We start from the raw sequence: 23,918 nt of genomic DNA, 5'->3' as shown, positions 1-23,918 counted from the left end.
AAGATGTTGTTCTAATAAAATTAAAAATCCAAGCCTCCTCCTCACTGAACCATCTAAAAGATCATTAAGGCATTTTTCTGCATGTGATTTTCATTACAAATACACAAATACTGAAACCAGAAATATTTAATGACTCAGTAGAGATATCAAGGGTGATATTGTCAATCTAGCACTGAAGAAAACCCTTGATTAATGAAAAAAACACCTTCTTGAATAGACAACTCTTTCTTAAGTAAAAAAGAAATGAAGGCAGCTGTTATTCCTATACAATTTAAACACCATTATTAACATTATATTTTAAGATTTATAACAAATTGAATGCAAATTTAAATAGCTTTATAGTCTTAGCTTCAGAGCACTAGTATTACCTTTTGTCATGCAGGATTAATTATTATAAACTATTATGTAGTAATATTCTGAGGCAATGCATCTAGTTATTTTCAATTCAAAAAGAAATACTGACTCACAGGTGTTCTCATAGTTATTAGAGTTTTTTTTTTTTTTTTTTTTTTTTTTTTTTAGTTATTAGAGTTTTAAAATTTGCAATCCTTCAATACAAGTTTAAAAAGCTATTGAGGCTTAAATATTTTCTTATAATTTATGTAACTGAGGATTTTAAATGTTACAAAAGAAAAAATGGACAATAAAAGCACTGTAAGAATATTGAGTTTTTAGTGTATCATTCTCCATAGCGACTCTGCTGATGATTAGAGCATGGATGTCTAATCTATCAATTCAGAAAAACAGAACTGTTAAATTTTTCAAAACAAAATGATGTGGTCCTAGAATCTTAACTGTGGCTAACAGAAAATATAAGTATTAACATTTATGAGCAAATTTCTAAGGGGTTTAAATACTACTAATGACTAGATTTGATTTTATGCAAAAGGTTAATAAAAATGCTGTATAGCATAACTTACCTATTTTTTAAAGAATATATATATTAATTCTTTCATTACCTTTCTATTCTCTTCTTTATCTTTTATTTTCCCTTTCTGTGTTTTTTTTCTATATAATTGTTACAAACATAATGTTTTAAAATTGTGCTAAAGAGGTAAAATTTCACTATTTTGCAGTTGCATCCTTTCAATACAAGATGCATGCTGTGTTGATTTACTATCAAATTGTGCAATAACTTCAAAAGGGTAAAGCAATTTGTACATAGCAAGCGAAATGCAAATATTAATGTAGCAGAGATTGGTGCAACATGATAAATCTTTAATTTGGATAAATACTATTTTTAAAAAAGATTCTGTTTATTTATTCATGAGAGACACACAGAGAGAGGCAGAGACACAGGCAGAAGGAAAAGCAGTCTCCCTGCAGGGAGCCTGATGTGGGACTTGATCCTGGGACTCCAGGATCACGCCCCGAACCAAAGGTAGATGGTCAACTGCTGAGCCACCCAGGTGTCCCTGGATAAATACTATTTAAGGACAGAATTCTTCTTTAGTATGTATTGTTTTTGTCTTAAAGGCAAATAATAATTATGTAATTAATGAAAATAAATAAATTAAATTAATAAAACAATTTAACAATATATTTTATACCCTATCCCCTGCCCTGTGGGTCGAATATAACTTGGCTAATTTTGAGATAATAGAACTTTCCCTTCCAATCCAGTTTTCATGTTCTTAAACTTGTGAAATATATCACAAATCCAAAGGAGTGTATGAGATATATATTCAATTACAGGGTAAATATAATACCTGTGATTATAAAGGTGAATCCCCTGGCAATTGTTTATGAGCTTGGTTTGGGAACCACTGATACAGGAATCTTACTTTAGTTCAGCTTACTAAAGACCTTCTAAAGTCCCTTCCAGACAAACATTATATGATCTCATTCATTTGGGGAATATAAAAAATAGTGAAAGGGAATAAAGGGGAAAGGAGGAAAAATGAGTGGGAATATCAGAAAGGGAGACAGAACATGAGAGACTCCTAACTCTGGGAAACGAACAAGCGGTGGTAGAAAGGGAGTTGGGTGGGAGGTGGGGGTGACTGGGTGACGGGCACTGAGGGGGGCACTTGATGGGATGAGCACTGGGTGGTATTCTATATGTTGGCAAATTGAACACTAATAAAAAATAAATTAAAAAAGAAAAAAAAAGAAAAAATAAAGTCCCTTCCAATAATGGTCTGTGGCTTTCTGTATATAATAATTGAACTATAGAAGAGAAGCACTACAACTACTGGTATTTACTCAAAGAATACAACAGTACTTATCCAAAGGGATACATGCACCCTGAGGCATATAGCAGCATTATCATCAACAGCCAAATTACAGAAACGGCCCAAGCATCCATTGACTGATGAATGGATAAAGAAGATACACACACACACACACACACACACACACACACACACGGGAATATTACTCAGCCTAAAAAGAATGAAATCTTGCCATTTGCAATGGCATGGATGGAGCCAGAGAGTATAATGCTAAGCAAAATAAGTTAGTCAGAGAAAGACAAATACCATAGGATTTCATTCATATGTGGAATTTAAGAAACAAAACAGATGAACATGGGGCGAAAAAGGAGAGGCAAACCATAAAGCTGACTCTAAACTATAGAGAACAAATTAATGGTTACTAGAGGGGAGGTGGCTGTGGGTGGCAGGTGAAAATAGGTAATGGGGATTAAGGAGGGCACTTCTTGTGATGAGCACTGGGTGTTGTATATAAGTGATGAATCACTAAATCCCACACATGATAATTTTACACTCTGCTAACTAACTGGAATTTAACTAAAAATTTGGAAGAAAAAAAGGGAAGCACTACATTAAGATTTTATGAATGAATCATGAACTAGAAAAATTATAATCAAGGAGAGGTAATATGGTGATTAAATATTTCATAATAGTTCAGGGATTAGTGGGAAAAGACGCTCCACTTAATATAGTTACTTGGTATTTAAAAATCTTTATTATTTTAAAATTATCGTTCTCATTCATTAAGTTCAATTGTTTTAGTGAAAAAAAAACATTTTAAACAATTACTGAAAAAGGCATTCATTTATCCATTTATTCTTCAACAAATATTTGTTGGAAGTATTCTAGGCAGTGCCGTGCCAGATGAAGACTCTGCTCCCATGAAGCTAAGATTTTAGTATCCTCTAAATATCATTATTCTCTGAGAGAAGTATGCCTAAATCACAGATTCTTTTTATTTTTTTATAGTGATAATCACTTGTACAGAGTGAACCTAAATTCTAAGTTTATTTCATTAGAATTCTAAACCAGAATCCTCATCTAAAAATGTAAATAATAAAACCTGTTCCGTCAGGACACCTGGGTGGCTCAGTGGTTTAGCGCCTGCCTTTCGCCCAGGGTGTGATCCTAGAGACCCGGGATCAAGATCCACATCGGGCTCCCTGCATGGAGCCTGCTTCTCTCTCTGCCTATGTCTCTGCCTCTGTCTCTGTGTCTTTCATGAATAAATAAATAAAATCTTAAAAAAAAAACCTGCTACATCAATTTCTCAAGTTTACTGTTAATACCTCATGACATACACATACACATATGTATATAGAGCTATATATAGCATACATATGATGTATGGATATACTATATTATGTATTAATATATATTTTTTGTATTATATATAAAATTAGTTTTTAACCAGTAAAGAACACTATTGATATATTAACATTATTGATTTTTAAAAGATTTTATTTATTTGTGTGAGAGAGAGAGACAGAGCAAGGGGGAGAAGCAGAGGGAGAGGGACAAGCAGACTTTATGCTGAGCTCAGAGCCTCATGCAAAGCTCGATCCCACAACCCTGAGGGACTCTTGATTTTGGCTCAGATCATGTTTGATCTGGATGTTTGATCAACTAAGCTACCTAGGTGCCCCTTACTGTTATTATTATTAACTAAAAGAATGATAATAATAAAGTGGTGAAGACTGAAAGTATAATAAGATCATGAAGTATCTATATATTGAATTTAAACATAAGTCTATAAATATTTCCCTTATAATATTTGTTCATTATTATATTGATAGGCCTTGATGAATATTTAATATATCCTTAAACATAAGATAATTTTGTTTCTCCTATATAACATGTATAATTAATCCTTTTAATGAAGAAGGTGTATTCTAATGAAAGTAGAAACAGTAAAGTTTAATGATGTGTTAAAATATTAGCTGTGGAAGTCACGGACTACATTAAGTAACAATGTAAAACCAATTCTGGAAGTCTACAAAACTAGAAGAAGGCCTCAAATCCAGAGCAAGATAGACCACTTCTTAAGGGGGACACTGGGAAAGAGCATTCCATTAAGCATGGGGTAGAGTGTGGCATGCACACACATGCACGCACATACATATGTATACACATGTATCTATGACATGTGGAGCTCCAGAGCTATAATCTCTGTTGACCTCAGCAACTAATAGTCCAAACAAATAGAAAAGGATAGAAAAGGTAGTAATGGGTTACCCATCAACTCCACCTTTACCCTGTGACTCAACTGCTTTGTTTGAAGTGATTCCCTAAATAGGAGACAGGGTGAATTAAATTTTAAAATACACATGAAAATCGGCAAAATTATAAATGTTCATGACATTTGTTGAATTATATAAGCTATTTTTACACACCCCTATTATTAGTGTCATTATTTAGAAGATAAATCTCATCTCATATTCCTTGGATAATACTTTTTCTCTTTGTTAGATTTGTGAATTCCTAGTTGATTTTACAATTCTTTTTCCTAGCCCCATATGTCTGCCTCTTTAGGGACAAGATCAATTCCTATAAGTAAGTTTTCTCAGCTCCAATAATCTCTTCTAGGAAACCCCAAGTTTTGTTCCATAATTCTGTGCTTAAGCTCTCAAAAACAAAAATATTTATTTCACTGAGAGAATGCAAGCCAAAGTTAGGAATGAAAGATGTTATGATGCATGTTACTGAGTTTAAAGCATGGCTCCCAGAATAAAATGTGCAAGTATTGCATTGAAATAATGTATCATAAAGTTTAGGAAATACTGGTTTAAACACAACTTTATCACAGAACTTCTGAGGATGCTGATATAGACTATGAATCTCGAGGAGAAGGACAGTATGTATACTGATTTCCCACACTTGCTGACCTTAAAACCATTTATTTTCAAGTATTAGTTCATGGGGTTAATTTTCTGGAAATATACTTGGAAAGCACCAATTTAAAAGATTTGATTTATATTTCTAAGTATTCATACTTCATAATCTTACCTTGCTGACTGATTTTAGCTAAAGACTCCTTCAGATTTACATGGCAGGAAGATTAAAAAACAACAACTAGAAGTCCCAAGTCCAAAATAATATGTAATGTTTTATTTATTGTATTTTTTAGATTTCAAAAGCTTTATTTTTGGTTTTCAACAGAACTAAGAACAACTGCTTAACAAAAATTTTCAAATCTGTTCTTAAGCTTTCAGACTTTTTAAATGGTTAAAGGCTTATAAGAAATAACAGATTTTCTTCTGAGGATGTTTTTCTGGCTTGTATAATGCTGTGAGAGCCACCTGTCTCTGTTTGCTTCAGTTTGAATTATTTAATATTGGGCAATTTAGATAATTTAATAACTTCTATTTTCCATACATCTGTATTTTAAAGTTAGTAGAGAGCTTTAAATGAAATAATTAAGTGGATTATTACAATGATATACTAAGGGGAAGTGTTATCAAATCACATATTAGAATTGCTTTTTTTCTATTACTTATACTAATTACTTATTGTAACAATTTATTTTCTTCTAATTACACTATCTCCTCTCGAGACTTTAAGCTCTTTGAGGGAACAGACTAGGTCTTGTCAATCAGTCCTTCCACCATTTTATCAGAAGATCTGGCATATGGAAGATGCTCAAAAATATTTGCTGAATAAATGAAGGCAATTTAAGAAATAAAACCACTTTAACTCCAAGATGTTAAAGGTGAGCCATATCAAACTTGAAACAAACTTCCTAAACATTTTTCAAAATCTCTACCATATTACTTTGTGAAATTATTTTATCATGAAATCTTTGGTATTTTGGAAATTATTTTCTCTTGCACAAAATGTAAGATGAACTTTTTAAATTCTGAATTATCTGTCAAAGTATTACAGGAGAGTTCCTATGAAATATGCAGTTAAAGAGGCCAAAAAATGAGAATTTCATAATTTACGTTTCTTTTCCTTTATTTTTCTCTCTTTACCGATCTCTACTACTTAGCAAATGCTTATCATGTGCCAGGAATGCCAGGAATGGTGTTAAAAGCATTAAGGATATAATCTCATTGAATTTTTATGACAAACCTGTGAAAATATTATATTATATATTATTCTCCACAATATATAGATGAAAAGAGTGGTTTTTATTTGCCCACACTTACACTATTAGAAATTGACAGAACCAGGATTCAATCCAGTTCTGTCGGAATCCAGAGCTAAGTTTTAACCATTATGATATATAATCTCTCATGTATGTTTTTGGAGAACTTATGTGTTATTTATTATAATACTAAAAATAAATTTTGGATGATGATAAATTATACTATGCTTACTATGAGTCAAGTTCTTATTCCAGTAATCCACACTTTATGATAAACAGAAAAAAGCAAGTGGTTAATTTACAGATTGTTCTGAAAATATGCAGTTGTCTTCAGACAATTTCAGTATTAAGTCCTATGTATCATGTATTAAAAATATCTTGATAGGAAGTCTCAGAAGACTTTTATGCAAGCTACCTTATTTTTGCCATCCTAATGATAATATAGTATCATAGGTTTATAGTATCTCATAATACAAATTCCTGCGAAGTAAAATACACTTAGTTGACATTTGTTTCCAGGAAAACAAATGACCTCTTGGGCTATTTAAAACCTTTCATTAAAGAAGACTGAGATGAACATGTTGAGTATTGCACTATGCTGGAAGCACCATGTTGGAAGCTCTTCACACCTCTAAATTTTCACTGTGTTATTACATCTTACTTATTCATATAATCCTACACAAACTTTTACTGAGTGCCTACTTTGTGTGAAACATTGTAGATATGGGGAGATAAGACAATAAAAAAGATAAAAATGATAGGTAACTTATCTTCAAAAGGCTAATGGTCAACCATAGTTGATTAAATGGATATATAATTAACTATACTCAGAGGAGAAAAATGAGCATCAACAAGAGAAACTGTTATTGTTAAAGAATATTAGATAAATTGTGCAGGAAGAGAGAGGATGGTATTTCTTAGATGAAATATCATATTCAAGTTGGATATTGAAGGATGAGTAGGTACTTTACTCAAAAACGGAAAGGAAGAAACCACAATTCAGGCACAAGAATCGACTTCAGCATATACAGAAGAGTATGAAAGCCAAGAGCCAGTAAGGAGAAATATCAGTAAGTATGAAAGACTGAAGTCAAAGTAGCTAAATATAAAGGTTGGAATTGTGTCATGAAGGTTCTAAAGTCTCAGGTCAGGTGTTTGTGGATTTTTTTCTTGCATTTTGCTTCCTTAAGATTAGATCCCATTTTTCTACCTGGAGAATCAGAAGTTGAAAATGAAGCCATACTATATGGTGAACATTATACTGATATACTGCCATATGACCCAAAAATATTAATGCATGAAAATTCTTTGACTTCAAAGTTGATCTTACTTTTATTATTTCTATAAAAATCAAACTTCTATATGTTAAATTTGTTCATTCTAATGGATACCTGTAGTTCTTTAGGAGTCATTAGTTTTGAACATTGCATTTATAGTAACAGCTGTAGATGAGTTGTCCTTACTGGCTTGTAAAAACAAATGTTAAATATGATGGAAACTACTGCAGCAGTATTTCTCTCCTATTATTTTGTATGGTGAAAGTCATTCCAATTTAATTATTTCTCTACTTTCATACTTTATGTATTTTACTCTCTAACATGCAGCTAGTGGGGAAATGTTAAAAATAAATGTAAAAAAAGAGCATAAAACTTAATTTGATCCATTATAGTAGACAAGTCTATAGAAACATTATTTACTTAGAGATTAACCAATGGTGGTAATGCCAGAAGACAAAAATTCAATAAATAATTGAAGGCTAGTAGACATTTTAAGTGTATACAATCCTCAATTGCTATAGTGAAATTGATTCATCAGTAAATCTGTGTAGACATCTCTGAATAGGATTTTCTGGTGGTAATAGGACAGAATAACCAGTCACCAGAGAAATACAAATTAGCAGAATTGCTAATGATGATTACGTTACAAAGTCCATTAAATTTTATAAGTCTCTTAAAATTTATGTAGGCTGTGGGAGTAAATTTTAATTAACAATGATATCCAATTTCATAAAAAAATAGATATTGGTTTTGAAGTATAAATACTAAGAGTTAGCTGAGAATAACCTGAAAATGTGGTGATATCAACAGCAGAGCAAAAGCCAAGTGGTTCTATTACAAAGCTAAATTCATTACTCATTCTAAATCCTTTTCATTATAGTCAACAAAACAATCTATATCTTGCTATATCTTATCTTAACTAAAACCTGGTGCTTCCTTGAACACAGTGCTTCCCCTGAAGTCCTCTCTAGTGACAAATACTTATGCTTCATCATAGGTTGTAATGTTTCTAACTGCTGGATACTTTTTAAAAATATTTCTCTTATACTTTTACTTAAAAGTCTAATTTTTTTTGCACCTTATTACTTCTGGGTATGCCAACAGGTACTTCTCCTTTTTTTTTTTTTTCTCTTTTCCTCTTATCATCTGGTGACTTCATGGCCATTGAGTCATTCACTGAAGTCTTTAGGAGATGGCTTAGTCTTCTTTTCAATTCTCAATTTTACTGTAATCCTATGAGACTTACATATTCATTAGGAAGACCTAACAAATTGCTTCATAACACCAAACCTTACATCTACCTTCACATTTACTCTTTTCATCCAGTTTATTCTACTTGCTCCGATGGCTAGCTAGGTCTTAAAATTTGCTAACTAGCGAAATAGCTCTACTACACAATCTTAAGTTTCAATGTCACACTGTGACATTTAAACCTCTCACCCTGCCAGCTCCCTAAATTTGCTTTTGTACTACATGATATAGTTGTCCAGTTTTTTGAATTTTCTTCACATTCTCCTAGTCTATCAGTTCCTGTCTGGACTTTTCTTCTTTCTCGTCTAGCATTGATATTTACGTAAGCACCCTTAATTTCTTTCCATTGCTATTTTTCTTACAGCCCCTTCCATCAAAATTCCCATCCTCCACAAATGCTACCATCTGACTTCTGTACGTACACTTGGATTGGCTCAGTGCTGCTAGAAAGATCACACTACTCTCCCATGCTGGTGTCTCCTGGAATTGTCCCTCAGTTGGATCTACTGACTTATTCAGCAACCCTTTAATTTGTCCTTGGTCAGCTACTTTTCTAATTTTCTTGAGCAATTATTCCAGATTTTCAAATCAAACCTCTAATTCAACTGCCAAACTCTTACATTCTGCCTCTTATTAAGGCCATAAAGTAGTGACAACCAACTTTTCAGCTGTCAGTCTAATTTATCTTTTTTTTATATTTTCGTTTTTTCTGCTTTGAACAATCCATCCACCTATGCTTCTGACTCAAATCCCTACTCCATCTTCAGTTTCTCACTCTAGTAGCTGTGCTTTCTCAGTACTTTATCTTCAAATGCTCCTTCTCTTTGGGCTGTATATATAATCAAATCTCAAAACTTTCACTGTCAGTGATCCAATATAGAGACTGTGAAGTCATTAGCACATTCAGATTTACCACACATGGAAAATAAAATGATGGACAATCAATTAATCCAGTAATTTTTCTAAAATTTTATGAGACTAGCTTATTTACTTATTCACTGAGAATCCTCAATATATAAATAGAGTTCACAGTTTCAGGCCAACAACTATATTTATGGACAAAGGAGAAATTTGGGGCTATAAAAAAGGAAAAAAGAAAATCATCACCCTTTCTTAAGAATAAGGTCTGTATTTTATTCATCTTAAGCACCCTGGTGATGTTAAAATGTATGCAAGAATTTTTTTAAAAAGAGAGAGAAATATTTTAGGGAAAGATAGCTCTCAGGGGAAATGGAATAGAAGGAAACATGCTTGACAAACTAGGCCCTAAACAAAATATCAACTGCATTTATTACCATTATACTCATAATATTTACTGAAGAAGCAAAATAGATTATAGATTCATTTTTTTGCAGATATATTTTGAGTATTTTTTTAAAAAATTAGCATTTTTTGAGTATTTTAAAAGATCTAATTCACATGTCATAAAACTCATATTTTAGGGACGCCTGGGTTGCTCAGTGGTTGAGAGTCTGCCTTCAGCTCTGTGCATGATCCTGAAGTCCCCGAATCAAATCGAGTCCCACATCCGGCTCCCTGCATGGAGCCTGCTTCTCCCTCTGCCTGTGTCTCTGCCTCTGTGTGTGTGTATGTGTCTCATGAATAAATAAACAATTTTTTTAAAAAAGCCTCATCTTTTAAAAGTATATAATTCATAAATACTGTTATCATACTGAGCTCAAAGTTATGGGTTCTTATTTTTAAAAGATAAGAATTTCCTACTGAACTAATCTCTATAAGAGATAACAGATAAATTTATGGAAGTAGAAATAAGGCTAGAGAGAAATGGACATATTTCAGAAATGATTAAGCATTAGGATCAATAAGACTTAGTGAATGGAGGCAGGTAATTGTGTAAAGAGTGATGTCCAGATTGTCACACTTGGGCAAGTGTAAGACTCTGGGTGCCACACGCTGAGAAAGACAGTAAAAGAGAAGAAAGTCATTCATTTTGGTTGCTTGTTTGGTGAGGAGTATGATGAATCTAATTTTACAGGTTTTTTTTTTATTAAGATTTATTTATTTATTTGAGAGAGAGAGAGAGAGAGAAAAAACGTAAGTGGAGGGAAGTGTGGGACCCAGGAAATTTAACAAAAATCCCCTAACCCTGGACAAGCAGAGCAGGACTGACTCCACTTTGTGCTGTTACCCGCCTTGTGCCGACCTGCTTAGGGCACTGCCCCACCCTAGTCAAGCCCAGGGCACACCCTAACCGGAAATCCGGCTCAGTGATAGGCCAGTTCAAATGGATACTTCAGGGTAAAATGTAATTCAATCGGCCACCTGCGAGTGGACCAGCCAGACTGTGCAACTTTCTGCGTATCACATTGGCCACTGGCCCCTATAAAGCTGCTAAACCTCTTAGTCTCGGGGTCCAAGTCTCTGCTCCGCTGTGTTGGGTATACTTGGACCCAAGCTCGAGCTTGTAAATAAACCCTCGTGTGTTTGCATCGGTGTCGGCTCCTTGGTGATTTCTCGGATTCGTGATCTTGGGCACAACAGGAAGGGGCAGAGAGAGGGAGAAGCAGGTTCCCCTCTGAGCAGGGACCCTGAAGTGGGGCTCAATCCCAGGACCCCAGGATCATGACCTGAGCTGAGGCAGATGCTTAACTGACTGAGCCCCCCAGGGGCCCCTTAATTTTGCACGTTGAGCCAGATGATTAAGAAAGAAATCTGGGCTGGAAATACAGATTTGGAAGTCATTCACATATCGATGTTACTTGAAGCCATGGAATTAAAATGCAGTGATTAGAATGTATAAAATAAAAATAAGGGGGCTGAGGATAGGATCCTGGAAAATATCAACATAAAAGGGGCATATAGAAAGCTCACAGAAAAAATAGAGATGACCAGAGAGATGAACAGAGAATTAAAGGAGTGTACAATCACAAAAGCCCAGAGAAAAAAGCATTTCAAGAAGAGAATGGTAATGGGGTTAAATTCTCAAAGTCTTTACAATAAAATATGAAAGCCATTAAGATTTATTAGCAGCATATATAATTTGAGGCAGTTTTAACAAAAAATTACAGAACTGAAAACTATAGTAAAAGAGAAGTAGAAAAGCAAAGCCTCAAAAAAAGAGGCAAAAGTGGAAATGTGAATTATTATATGTAATATAATTTTAATATAATGTAGTTCAAGAAATTGAATTAATAGGGTTTGGCTACGAACTCAAACTTCCCTATAGACTAGGTAACGAGAACATACAATGGGCTACAATGTATTGTTTTATGTGAAACAAATATAGCAATTGTTTGGGAGAAATATTCATAGAATTTTAAAAGAAAGTTTTGCATAGACTATTCTAATATGGATGAGTGGCATCGGAGAAAAATATTCCCAATAATGCTGTGACAGCTCATGCTGAGTAATTCTATATGGCTGTTTCTTTGAAGAACTTTCTATGAGTCACATCTGTTTAACGTTGTAGTGAGGGTTTTAGCCATGTCAATTAGACAAGAAAAGGAAATGAATTGGAAGGAAGAAGTAAACTACTTTATTCACAGATGACATGATCTCTTACATAGAATATCCTAAGGAACTTAACAAAAAAAATCTTTTAGGACTAATAAATGAAACATGTAAGGTTTTAGGATATAAGATCAATATATACAAATGAACTATATTTCTACATACTAGCAATGAACGGCACTAAAAAGAAATTAATAAAGCAATTCCATTTATAATACCATAAAAATGCTTAGAATAAATTTAACAAAAGAAGCGTAAGATGTGTACACTGAAAACTATAAAACATCACTGAAAGAAAGTTAAGAAAACATGAATAAATGGAACATCTCATGCTCCCAGACTGGAAAACACTATTTTTAAGATGGCAACATTCCCCAAATTTATCTAATTAAACAAATCCCTGTCAAAATCCCAGCTGCTTTATTCCCCCAGCCCCGAAACTAACAAGCTGATCATAAAATTCATTAGGAAACAGAAGCAACCCCAAAGAAAAGATAGATGGTATCATAATCACCTGGGGTGTTTGTTTTAAAAATGCAAATTTCTGGGCCCCACCCTAAACTACAGAAGAAAAATTCTAAGAGTGATATTTACATATTTTCAAATAAAATTCCCTTTACACGCACAATCATAAAACAGAGAAGTTACTCAAGCTTGTAAGATTTCAGTAGTACTAACGAGAAGATAGCCTTAATGAGAAAGAAAAAAAGCAAAAGTAAATATCGACCATCAGTAATACATCAGTGGAATAGCCCATGTCAATCAGTGTGCCCTACGGGATGACTTCGCACTGAACCATACTTCCAGAAAACCGAAAGACTCAGCTTGATCTATGGAGTATAAATTCTGGTCACCTAAATTTTGGAAACATCTGCCAAGTGATGGAAACTTAGGTTGAGCTGTTTGTTCTACAAGTGGTTAGTCACAGAACCAATGACCTCTTGAGCTCATGATAATAAGGACAAATCATCAGTATAATATGCTTACTCTCCTGTTGTCTGTGTACTAGGCAAGGAGTGTGACTCCTCCGTTCCTCCAACAGCAAGCAAAAAAGCTCAAAGTGAGCAAGTAGATGTGACAGAGTCAGGATGAGAATCCAGTTATTTTAGATGCCTCATCCACAATCACTTTTATGAGACATACTGCTTCTCCTTTAAAAGTCTGTAACATGGGCATAAATACGCTGGATGTATCAGATTGTATTACACAGCCATGAAAATGTTCAACTCCGATCTGTAACTGATCTACATGTTAGCAGCAATAAATATTTCATTAACAATTATCCTGTTTGCCATTCTAAAGATTATAAGAACTTTCATCTAGACCATTTAGATGGCTTAAGTCTCTTAAAAACAGTTCTTCATGAATATTTGAACAGGTGCCAACCTTTTTTCCTTTAAAATATTTCCCCTACCTCAAGAACACTCTCTCTAAAAAGAGAAATTATAATTCAGTCATTTACAGACATGCCTGAAAACTAAATATTTATAGAGAACAAATTTCCTGAATTTTTTCTTTTGTCTTAGAGCCCTAGAACAAAACCTGGAGGAATGAATGAATCTAGTTTGATTGTAAAGCTACCAGTATCTTTGGTTTTGACAATATTATGTTTTTCAGTATTTGTTTTTTCTATCTTCCCCTGCAGATATACTTAAGATCTCCTCTTTTCTGAGCCAAATTCCTTCCTCAAAAACTCTTGTGAATTTGTTTAGGTATATTGATAACACTTTTTGGATAAAAGCTATCCTTAAGTGTCCACTTACACAAGGCTAAGAAACTGCTTCACTCTCAGGCTTAGGTATTTAAGAAATGCTTAATTTCATTTCTCTCCCCAGTTTGTAGTACAGTGCTTGAGAGATTTTCTAAATAAGTATTGGTTGAATAAATGATTTCTCCTAACTTCTGAATACTTTTTTTTCCTGAGCCAGCTTACTACATATATATATGACATATAATTGGTAAATGTAAATAGATATAAAATTCAGAGCATGCACAAATGTATGCAGACTGAGAAAAATATTTTAAATGGCTAATATAATGTTGGATTTCCTAGAGTTTGCCAAAAAATCATTAATGATATAGAGGTATTCACTCAACTTATATCTATGTATGCAAATATCTGCATATGAATATATTATGTATTAATTAACTTTGAAAAATATTATATTCAAATACTTAATGAACCTTTTTTGAATTTACTTTTTCCTACTCATTTGCTACTTGTATATTCAGAAGACTTACTCCATTGTGACTACTAGACCACAAACAACATAATTCTGTATCACGCAATGAGATTCAATTACTGTAATGAAAACAGCAACTATAATGGATTTGGTACATTGTAATCACTGTGTTAATTTTAAGTTCTAACACTGCTATAAATATTTAAAGTCTGAAGTCAGAAGATGTTTTTCCTTTATAAAACTAGTAACAGGCATAAAATGTCAATGGTGTGTCATAGAATAAGATTATTTCCAATAATTTTGTATAAGCATGTAAGTAGTTTTTAGTGTTTAAACAATCTATGATTGTGTTCATCAGCTACCAAAACAAAATATTACTGGGAATACTCAGACATATTTCCTCTCAAGAAAGATTGTTCATTTTATCCTAAGAAATGAAAGCAATTTCAAGATCTTATGTTGTAATAATTAACAGCACCAAAAGTTTCTTACAAATAATTGTAGTTGATACTTCTTCCTATCTTATAGCATCTATGTTCCCTGGATACATCTGCCTAAGCCCCTTTAGTTAAAAGTTTCAGAAGATTATGTAGTTACTTAAACTGAGTACAGTGCCTTGATGACTCAGATTGTTAGGAATATACCATTTTTCCCTTCCCCCTGCAAAATAATGTACTCCTTCCCTAAAGAAAATGATGAAGAAAGTAATAAATTAAGAACTGAGAACTTAAAAAGTTCTCCAACTCTTTGTCCACTAAGCCAGGATTATTAGACTTTGGCTCCAGGCAAACACCAATGGGCTTATGTGTTCTCCTCTATACAGTATACAGAAAGAAAAACAAAGTAGAGACCTGGGTTTTGCTCTGCTTTTGAAAGGAAACTCTATGTCTATACTTTCCAAGGAAACGCTGGAAAGCTTTTCTCTGTGAACTAGTGATGAAATAATTCTATGCCCAACAAGTTAGAAAAATAAATCAGTCTTTATTATTAAACCAGAGTAATTATTGAAAGTTAGGTGAGTAATGAAGGTAGATTTGAAATTACTAGTTTAGACTCAAATCACATAACATGCCAAACTTAGGATTCCTTTTAGGTTTAATATCTGTTGCGCAAAAACTTTCATTGATCACAGATATAGTTAAATATACCAATCCGAGACAAAAAGTGAAGTGTCCTAGACTAAATCACTGAATTGTATACTAAAGGGATAAACATCTGTCCCTCAATTATCTTTCTCATTAGTTATGATTAAGTACAAACTGAGATTGGGCTTTGGTATAATAATGCAAAGTTTGGCTTATAATAAGGTGTGTTTATGAAGCCAACGTATGTACTAACACAAAATCTAATTTTGGATTGACAACTAGAAATCCAAATTCCTCCAAAATGGACATGATATGCAATTAATTAGAGAAGCCTCATATCCTCAGGCAGAAAGATGAAATCTACTGCATACTTGTCCTGATTTGGCTTTTAGTACAATGCATAAAGAAAGAGTTTCATACTTACTTGGTCTCTGTTTCATGAAAATGAAAACGTAGTTATTTTTATACCTTGCTGCTTATGTTTTTCCCCTTTCTTTCCCATTCAAAGTTCCTTCTCTGGCAGTTTCTCTAGCTGATTGAATTTTAGAGGGACCTTACCCAACATGTCTGCCTTCTAACAAACCCTGGGGCATCCATCCTTTTCAGAGTATCAAAGAGCACTGTTCTTGATTCGCCATCTTCCTCAGTACTCAAAACTGAGCTGGAACCTACCAGAAAACTAAGGTGCAAGGGAGCCAGAGACTGAACAAAGCTTACCTTTTTGCTCACTACTTTACCACTCATTTTAAAAGTTAATCTCCAGTGTCTAATAGTTTTTATGAAGCAAGCTAATTTTTTTCAGTCTCTTCAGAATCTCATTCTAATAATTTTGACTCTATAAATGGAGAAGATGAACAGCAATTAACGTGAAAGGAACTAAGGGAAACTTACATTTGATTCAGCTAGTCATAAAGAAAACCAAATAAGTCAGACCCTCAGAGCTAGTGGATACAAATTAAAGACTATTTTGTAAATCAATCTGTTTGCTCTGTTGATCTGTAATTTGCCAATATATGAGTTAGTTGTATTAGAAGCTAAACAGATAAAACACAAGAAAATAAACCAAATGTAAATGGCAAAATAGTTTTTAGGACTAGGAAAAAAGGACTACATCACTAATGGGAAACGTCTACACAAATAAGCAAATTTTACCTGTCATCATCTTGTGAAAATCGTCCTTGCAAATCCTCTTTATTCCACTGTTCTTTTTCTTTCCCTTGCTCAGGTTTATCTTGTGCTTTTTCCTCGTCTCCTGATTCTCTGCTTTTCTCCTTATCACATGTTTCTGTGATCTCTGTCCCTTTCTCATTCTCATTAAGTCTTTCTTCCTTTACCTCTTCCTTTTCATGAACTATCTCTTCATGCTTATCCCCTTCTTGCCCTCCCTCTTCTATTCCCTTTGGCCTTTTGAAAGCAACACAAATCGAAGGCATGCAAATAAACACAAACAAGAAAGACAAAGTCAAGAAAAAAAATGCACATGAAATTAAACAGAAGTGAATGAAAACTACTAAAACATAAATAAAAATTGTCTTTTAAAACTTGAATATTTTTCCCCAGTTTATACCAGAAGAAGCACTTAGTCATAATTGTCTTTAGATCATATTTTCCTGTCACAAAGTTGCATGGAAAAAAGTTGTAGTTTCCATAACAGATTTTTTTTCTGATGTAATGAGAGTAAAAAAAAAAAAATAGCTTAGCTGCCCATAAAATCTATAGGTCAGGTGATAAGTGAAAATTACACTAACATTTATTACATTTGTAAATTTTCTTGAGAAGCTGAGGACTTTTTCCATGCATTTATAAAAGTTTCAGGAGAATAGGAGAGCATCTTACTAAAAAGTAATATTCTTATGTATTTTGAATCACTGAAGTATATTAAGCTAGGAAGAAAAAGCCCTCCAAAATACTATTTTTCGTACTTTTTGGAACATTAACAAATTCAAATCTTTACTTAGCCATCACTTTAATCTCAGTAAAGATATAATAATAACAGAATTACTTTTAAAATAGCAAACATGAAAAAATAACGATACTATGTCAAGTAGTCTAGTAAGAAAATTATTATGTTCTATAAAACTTCTGTGTGCAAGTAGTTCAAATATAGACCAAAATAAAATAAAAAGTGATATGTTCAGAAGTTTTTATTGCCTTAATGACACACATTAACAATTTCAAAATCAAGTTTTTCTTATGTTTATCCAAAGTAAAAACAAAGACCTTCTAAAATATTTTTAGAAGAATTTAGAAGAATTTCCTGCTAAAGCCCCCTCACTCACCTGATTTTCTTGTTTCCTCTTGGCCGTTCTGATTGGACAGACATGTAGCTCGTGCTGCTGAAACGAGAAGCACTACTAGTCCTTGAAACCGCAGATATATCACTTACATCACTGTCCGAAGATTTAGTGGAAATATTATCTGCCCCTCTATGAGGATCCCATCCTGATCGATACTGTTAACACAGATTGACAAACACGCAGAGGTTGTCAGTATTACCACACAAAGCAATCATTAGCTTCTCCTATTTCAGCACTTTAATTGTCCACAGAGGATACTGCAAAACCCCACTCAGTTGCATATAAAACAAAAGTGAATGGCAATTATCCTAAAAGAAAAATTCAATTTATATGAAACTCTTGTTTTTAGCAAAGGCAATTAGAGCATTTTCACCACACCCCAATGAAGGCCATTAAAAGTTTCACAATAGCAATGGCCTCAGGGAAAAACATTTAGGTAAAATCTGGGAAATAAACATAATATAAGGAAGTAGAATAATTCTATTTCTGTGTAGAATTTGAAAAAAAAGTATGATGAAGTTACCATTGTAACTTATAAAGATCAATTTTAGTAGCCATCAATGTTCTCTTGTAATCCATTATGCCTCACTGAAAACCTAGAGATAATATAAAATCTAATTATTAAAACACTAACTTTTTAAAGAAAAACCAAGAAAAAAGAGAGTTTAATTTTTGAATGGTTGCTGGAATTTTGATGAATCCTAGAAATACTAGAAAAAGTCATTATTATTTATAATAGTTCAAACTTCCTGGAATTGAAATAATCAAATAGTTATTTGGCACAGGCCAGCGTTCAGGGTGTTCTGGGTGTTCAAATACTCTGGTAAGTTGAAAACCATCATGAATGCTTTATGTTAATGACATTGGGGATGTTAAAAAAAAAAACAACAGACTTTGGAGTCTGGAAAACCTGGAGTAAGGAAAACTCCTACTAGCTGGGTGAATTTGAGCAAATTACTTGACTTTTAAAAGCCTGTTTACAAAATAATAGGGATAACATCTTCTTCCTTGCAGGGTTGTTTTGAAAACTAGAAATAACAAATATCTGCTATCTAATAATATAAATAACATATTATGATTTTATCATTACTACCTGATGGCTACCAGTGGGTTAACAGAATATCTGCTAATAGATATTTATTTATATGCACTTCAAACATAATGTTGAAACATCCTTATTTGGTTGATTTTGCAACAGAGATTTTTCTAATCATACACACTAGCAAATTTCACAAAGCCTTAAAAAGATGATTATCTTATATAAACAATTTACTGTAACTTGAAGAATCTTTACCTAATAATCCGTCCCGTAAGAATAACAAACAATTCACTTCAAATATATAGATATAAACATTCGGCTAAGATAAACTGAATGGCAATAGGGTGTAGTATAAACATTAAATCAGATTAAAATAATCTGTTCTTTTTCCCCCCACGATCTCTCAGTGTCTAGTTATATATATTTGAGTTAATGACTGATCATTTTCTTCAGATGTAAAATAAAGGGATTATTTTCAGGGCTCCATAAAATTTAATAATCAAATACTTAAGCTAGAAATATATATTCAAATTAGGTGGGATATTGGCCTTTTTTAGTCCATTTTAACTTTCCACTTTGTTGGATAAAACTCTCAAGTATCAAAAAGAATACACTTAAGTTCTGCCAAAATTGCTTTTTTTTTTTCTGGAAGTATCTATGTAAATAGAAGCCTCATGTTGCTTTTTAAAGGTAGTAGTTATTTACAGTGAATTTATTTGGAAAACATTTAGTCCATGGTATTCTTTTTCTAACTGAAATCACTTTAAAATATTAAAAATAATTTAAGTGACAAGTCTTCAGCCATTGTGTGGAACAGTATTTCAATGGGTGGGTCCAACATTATCTAAGTTAGTCAGGAGGTAAAATATGTACTAAGAAGCAAATGAAAAATCCGAAGTTTTAACTCTAAGAGGTAGTAAGAAATAATAATGTAACAAGAGCACATGCTCTAGAGTGAGACTGAATTGCTGGTCTGAATCCTAGCTACATAAATGATTAGGTCTGCAATCTCAGGCCAACTATTTCTATAAGTCCAAGTTTTTTATCTGTTAAAACATGGACAACAACTGTACCCATCTCCTAGGTTTGCTGCAAGGATTAAATAAGATAATGTATGTAACAAAGAACTTAGCACAATATCGACATACAACAAGTGTTTAATAAATGACAAATGATGATGATGATGATGACAATGATTTGGTCATAGTTGAATACTGGTTTAGTATCAATTCCAGGTCTATCTTCACCGAAAAAAAAAAAAACATTAAGTAGAAATACCCCAAAATAAATAAGTTATTTTAAGACTGCTCTAAGCTATAACAAAGATATAACCATTTTTACATATATCCAAGAGATTCATTCCAGAGAATATGCTTATGAAGCAAAACTAAAATATTAAACCAAATTTTTCCACTGATTCCTACTATGTCCTCAGGTTTCACTTTCCCCATTTGACCAGATTCATCCATATCCCACTATTTTATGGAGAACTATGGATGCCCAGCTACAGGATGAGAAATAGCTTTATCTCAGAAGGAAATGCATGACACTTTTGGGGATGCTTCATTTTTAATATCTGTCTCTGATACTTTATGTCAATATCCAAAGCTGATTTTTAATATCTGTCTCTGATACTTTATGTCAATATCCAAAGCCGACTGTACCTGTGTATCCTGTGTTTCCCTGATTGGTTCTTACCTGATTGCTATGCTTTCCTTTCTGAATCCTAAATCTTCCTTGACTTTTATATTTCACTAGTTAGGATTCTGACTTTGCATACTCTATCCTTTGTCTTTTTGAGTTGTCATGACTTTTAGTTCTGTTGCTAAGATTTATAGGGTATATACAGGTTAGCTTAAGGCTTAAGAATTTGGTTTAAAAAACAAAACACTCATGGTGTACATTGCACATATCTTTGGCTAAGACCTCTTAGATAACGGAGTTTGCTGAGCTAAAATTTTGGATATGCAAAACTTAGGGGAAAATAAGATCCTACCACATAGTTTTATAAGTTTTATAGAATTCAACACATGCTGTCTCTTGGTAAAGGTGTGTGCGTGTGTGTGTATGTATGTGTTCATGTTTAATTTTCAAACCCTCTACTAGAATATAAGCTCCTAAAGGCCAGGATAATATCTTCCTTAGTTCTGTAACTCTCTTCACACCTAAGAGTCAAAGATTTAATTTAATTTAATTTAAACTCTGAGCCTTAGTTTTCATGCCAGTAAGATAAGGATAAATCTCATTTTAAAGATTCTTGTGAGGAGTAAGAGATATGAATATACTTATATTTAAAATACACAGTAGTGTGCTTAGCACAGTAACTGCTCATTTCCAGTGCCTAAAGCAGAAAGTCATTAAATAAAAAGACACAGAGTAGAAAAGTTCATATAAAGAAAGAATACAAATTAGCTAACAGCTCTAGTTTGATGATAATTCTACTACCTTCTCAAGGCTTGCATTAAGTGCATTTCTCTCTCTACTTCCAAGGAACTAAGTCTGTTTACCTTTAGGGTATAAGTCAGGTTTCCGTTACAAATTTACACATGATAAACAGAATGAGAACTATAGAAAGTGAGAAATAATAGAAAAAAATCTTTTTATAAATAGAACTTCAGAAGAACATATTTTGAATATACTTAGAATATAACATATTCATATATACAACTCCAAAAACTCTCAAAAATCAAGGTAATAAATGACATGATACTAAAGTTTACTTTTAAAATGATTCGTTTTAAAAAAAGATTTCCTAAATGTACTTTTTTCTTTTCCTAAATTATGGTAAAAAAAAGTTATAATTTAACAGTGAAATAGAAGCAAACTTATTGTACCAAGGTAGTTATGAATGCAAATAAGCTCATTTACTTAGAAAATGGTTTGTGTTGTCTTGGCACCATACAATAAAAAAAGTTTTCAACAATTAGCATGTATTAGTTTACAGCTGACAGATCAACAATGGATGATATGCTCACCATTCTTTTTAATGGAACAAAAACAAAGAAGATTTATTGCATAGGATTATATGATCTCAGCTGAAAATTGTGCCCTGATAGGAGATCATTAAAATCTTGGAAGAGAGTAAAGGAAGCTTTTCCCAACAGCATTTTGATGTTTTGTACATTACTATTAAGTAGATCATGAACCAGAAAAATTTACAGGAAATAATTATTCTTCAGGATGTTCCAGACTCTAAAGAGTTCTTAAATGGCCTAGAAAAGTTAATGTTCTCTCTATTCATCTGACAATAGTGGAAAGTAACAGCATATCATCAAAGTTCTATTAAAAGGAAGTTATTATTAAATTTTTAGAATAATATTCCTGAGAAAAAAGTAAATTCAAATTCCTAAAATAAGATTTTTGTTTCTTCAGTATACTCATTTGAAGCTCTTAGATTAGGCAATTTCCTAGCTGGATTTCTCCACCGGCATTTGAGAAACTCAGGTTGTTTGAGTTTTATATATGTACTTCTTGAACAAAACACGGGGGTGGGATTCTGAGTTCCCTTGAGCACTGCTTATCTTTGATTTATTAAATTTCATGAGAAAATTGCAATTTGTTGCCTAGAAATCTAGTCCAAGACTTGGTTATTGCAAAATATCAGGTAGGAAAATAGTCCAAATTTGAAGAAAAATAAGTTTTATGTCACCAAGAAATATTTAGAGGTATATTCATATCACATTCAGAGAGAAAACACAAAGAATAGATCATAAAACTGTAGAAAAAGTAAGGCAAACATAATCTTTGGAAGGTAAAGGAAAATTGACGTTCTGGACCGGGCTCTCAACACCAGTTTGGGGGTCAAGAGACAAGAACAGAGCAGGGGAAGTCTTGGCACTTCTCTTTCTTCAGGTAATCATGTAAGCAAGAAGCAAAAGCTCTCGCTTTGGCTAACCTATTTTTACAGTATTTCAGATCATAATTCAAAGAGAGCCCTGTTGTCTTTTGATAGTACCACAACTGCAGGAACTCTCCCTTTGAGGAGCTATTCCCTTCTGGCCTAGCCAAGGCTCTTATCAGTGCTTTGATATGAACATTGCACTGTGGAAAAATCTGTTAGAGCCAATTTTGTTTAGATAGGACTCCTAAAGAGGGTATTGTGATAAGGTCTCTACTTGAGAGGGAGAAGAGACTGAGGAAAAGCTATAGAAAACTGAGGGCTAATTTAAGATTTAGCCTTATAAACAATATTCTGCAAATGAAACCCCTAAAAAACTAGAAAACTCTTCATTCCTTCAAAGAGAGTTAGTCGCTGTCTGGAGTGTTCCTACACTATGTTATTCATGCTTTTTTTTTTTTTTTCGATTTTATAATGTATCTCTCACACGCCTTATCTATCTATCATCTATCTATCTATCTATCTATCTATCTATTTACCTATCTATCTATCATCTATCTATCCTGCCTAGATTTTAAACTCCCTGAGAATAATGACTGTCTTATTTATTTTAGTATGTATTCCCATTATCTAGATCCTTGCTTGACATGTAGTAGGAACTCATTTAATGTGTAATGAATTGAAATGAAGGGAATGGTTGTTTTATCTGGACTATATACTGGAGTATTATCTCCAGTATGAAGCATTAAGTCAGAGAAGATAGCTGAATAAAATTTAGTCATGTAAATTCTCTTATTCCCTGTGGTGAGTGTAGGCAGCGGTGTGCTGATTCATGTTAAACAACCAGGTATCCAAGAGGAAGAAGTTCTTCTTTACAGAGTTTGCTAATTTCTGAGGAATAAAGTGGTCACCAAAAGCAGACTTGGTGTATACTACCAAGCATGGGATTTAGAAATATAGGATTCACTGAGATTCACCAGGAGACAACAGTAAGGAACAATAAGATGTCGTATCTGTAAATTACTCATCCAGGGAAATCTTGTGAAAGATGGAATAGCAAGAATAGCTTAAGGGGGAAAAAAAACATACTAGTAGGAAGAGTCACCATTAGCCTATAGGCCAAGACTTACTAAAGAACCAACTCTCTTTGGTCTGAGGGAAACTTGTAAGATTAATA

General features: G+C 33.0%; 1 protein-coding gene across 11 annotated transcripts in view; it reads right to left on the bottom strand.

Annotated features, from left to right (window-relative positions):
• The window catches only part of RIMS2 (regulating synaptic membrane exocytosis 2), a 583,644-nt gene that overhangs the window by 118,259 nt on the left and 441,467 nt on the right, over positions 1-23,918 (bottom strand). For 2 of the 11 annotated variants that reach the window (XM_055314266.1, XM_055314265.1), the window contains one exon: positions 17,847-18,019. The exons of the other annotated variants lie outside the window; for them this stretch is intronic. In XM_055314266.1, coding sequence (XP_055170241.1) covers positions 17,847-18,019 — 173 coding nt within the window. The remainder of the gene's footprint in view (positions 1-17,846; positions 18,020-23,918) is intronic. 11 annotated transcript variants of the gene reach the window in all.

The sequence above is a fragment of the Nyctereutes procyonoides genome, unplaced genomic scaffold (genome assembly GCF_905146905.1).
Source record: "Nyctereutes procyonoides isolate TBG_1078 unplaced genomic scaffold, NYPRO_anot_genome, whole genome shotgun sequence".
Lineage (NCBI taxonomy): Eukaryota > Metazoa > Chordata > Mammalia > Carnivora > Canidae > Nyctereutes > Nyctereutes procyonoides.
This window is presented reverse-complemented; position numbering and strand designations above follow the sequence as displayed.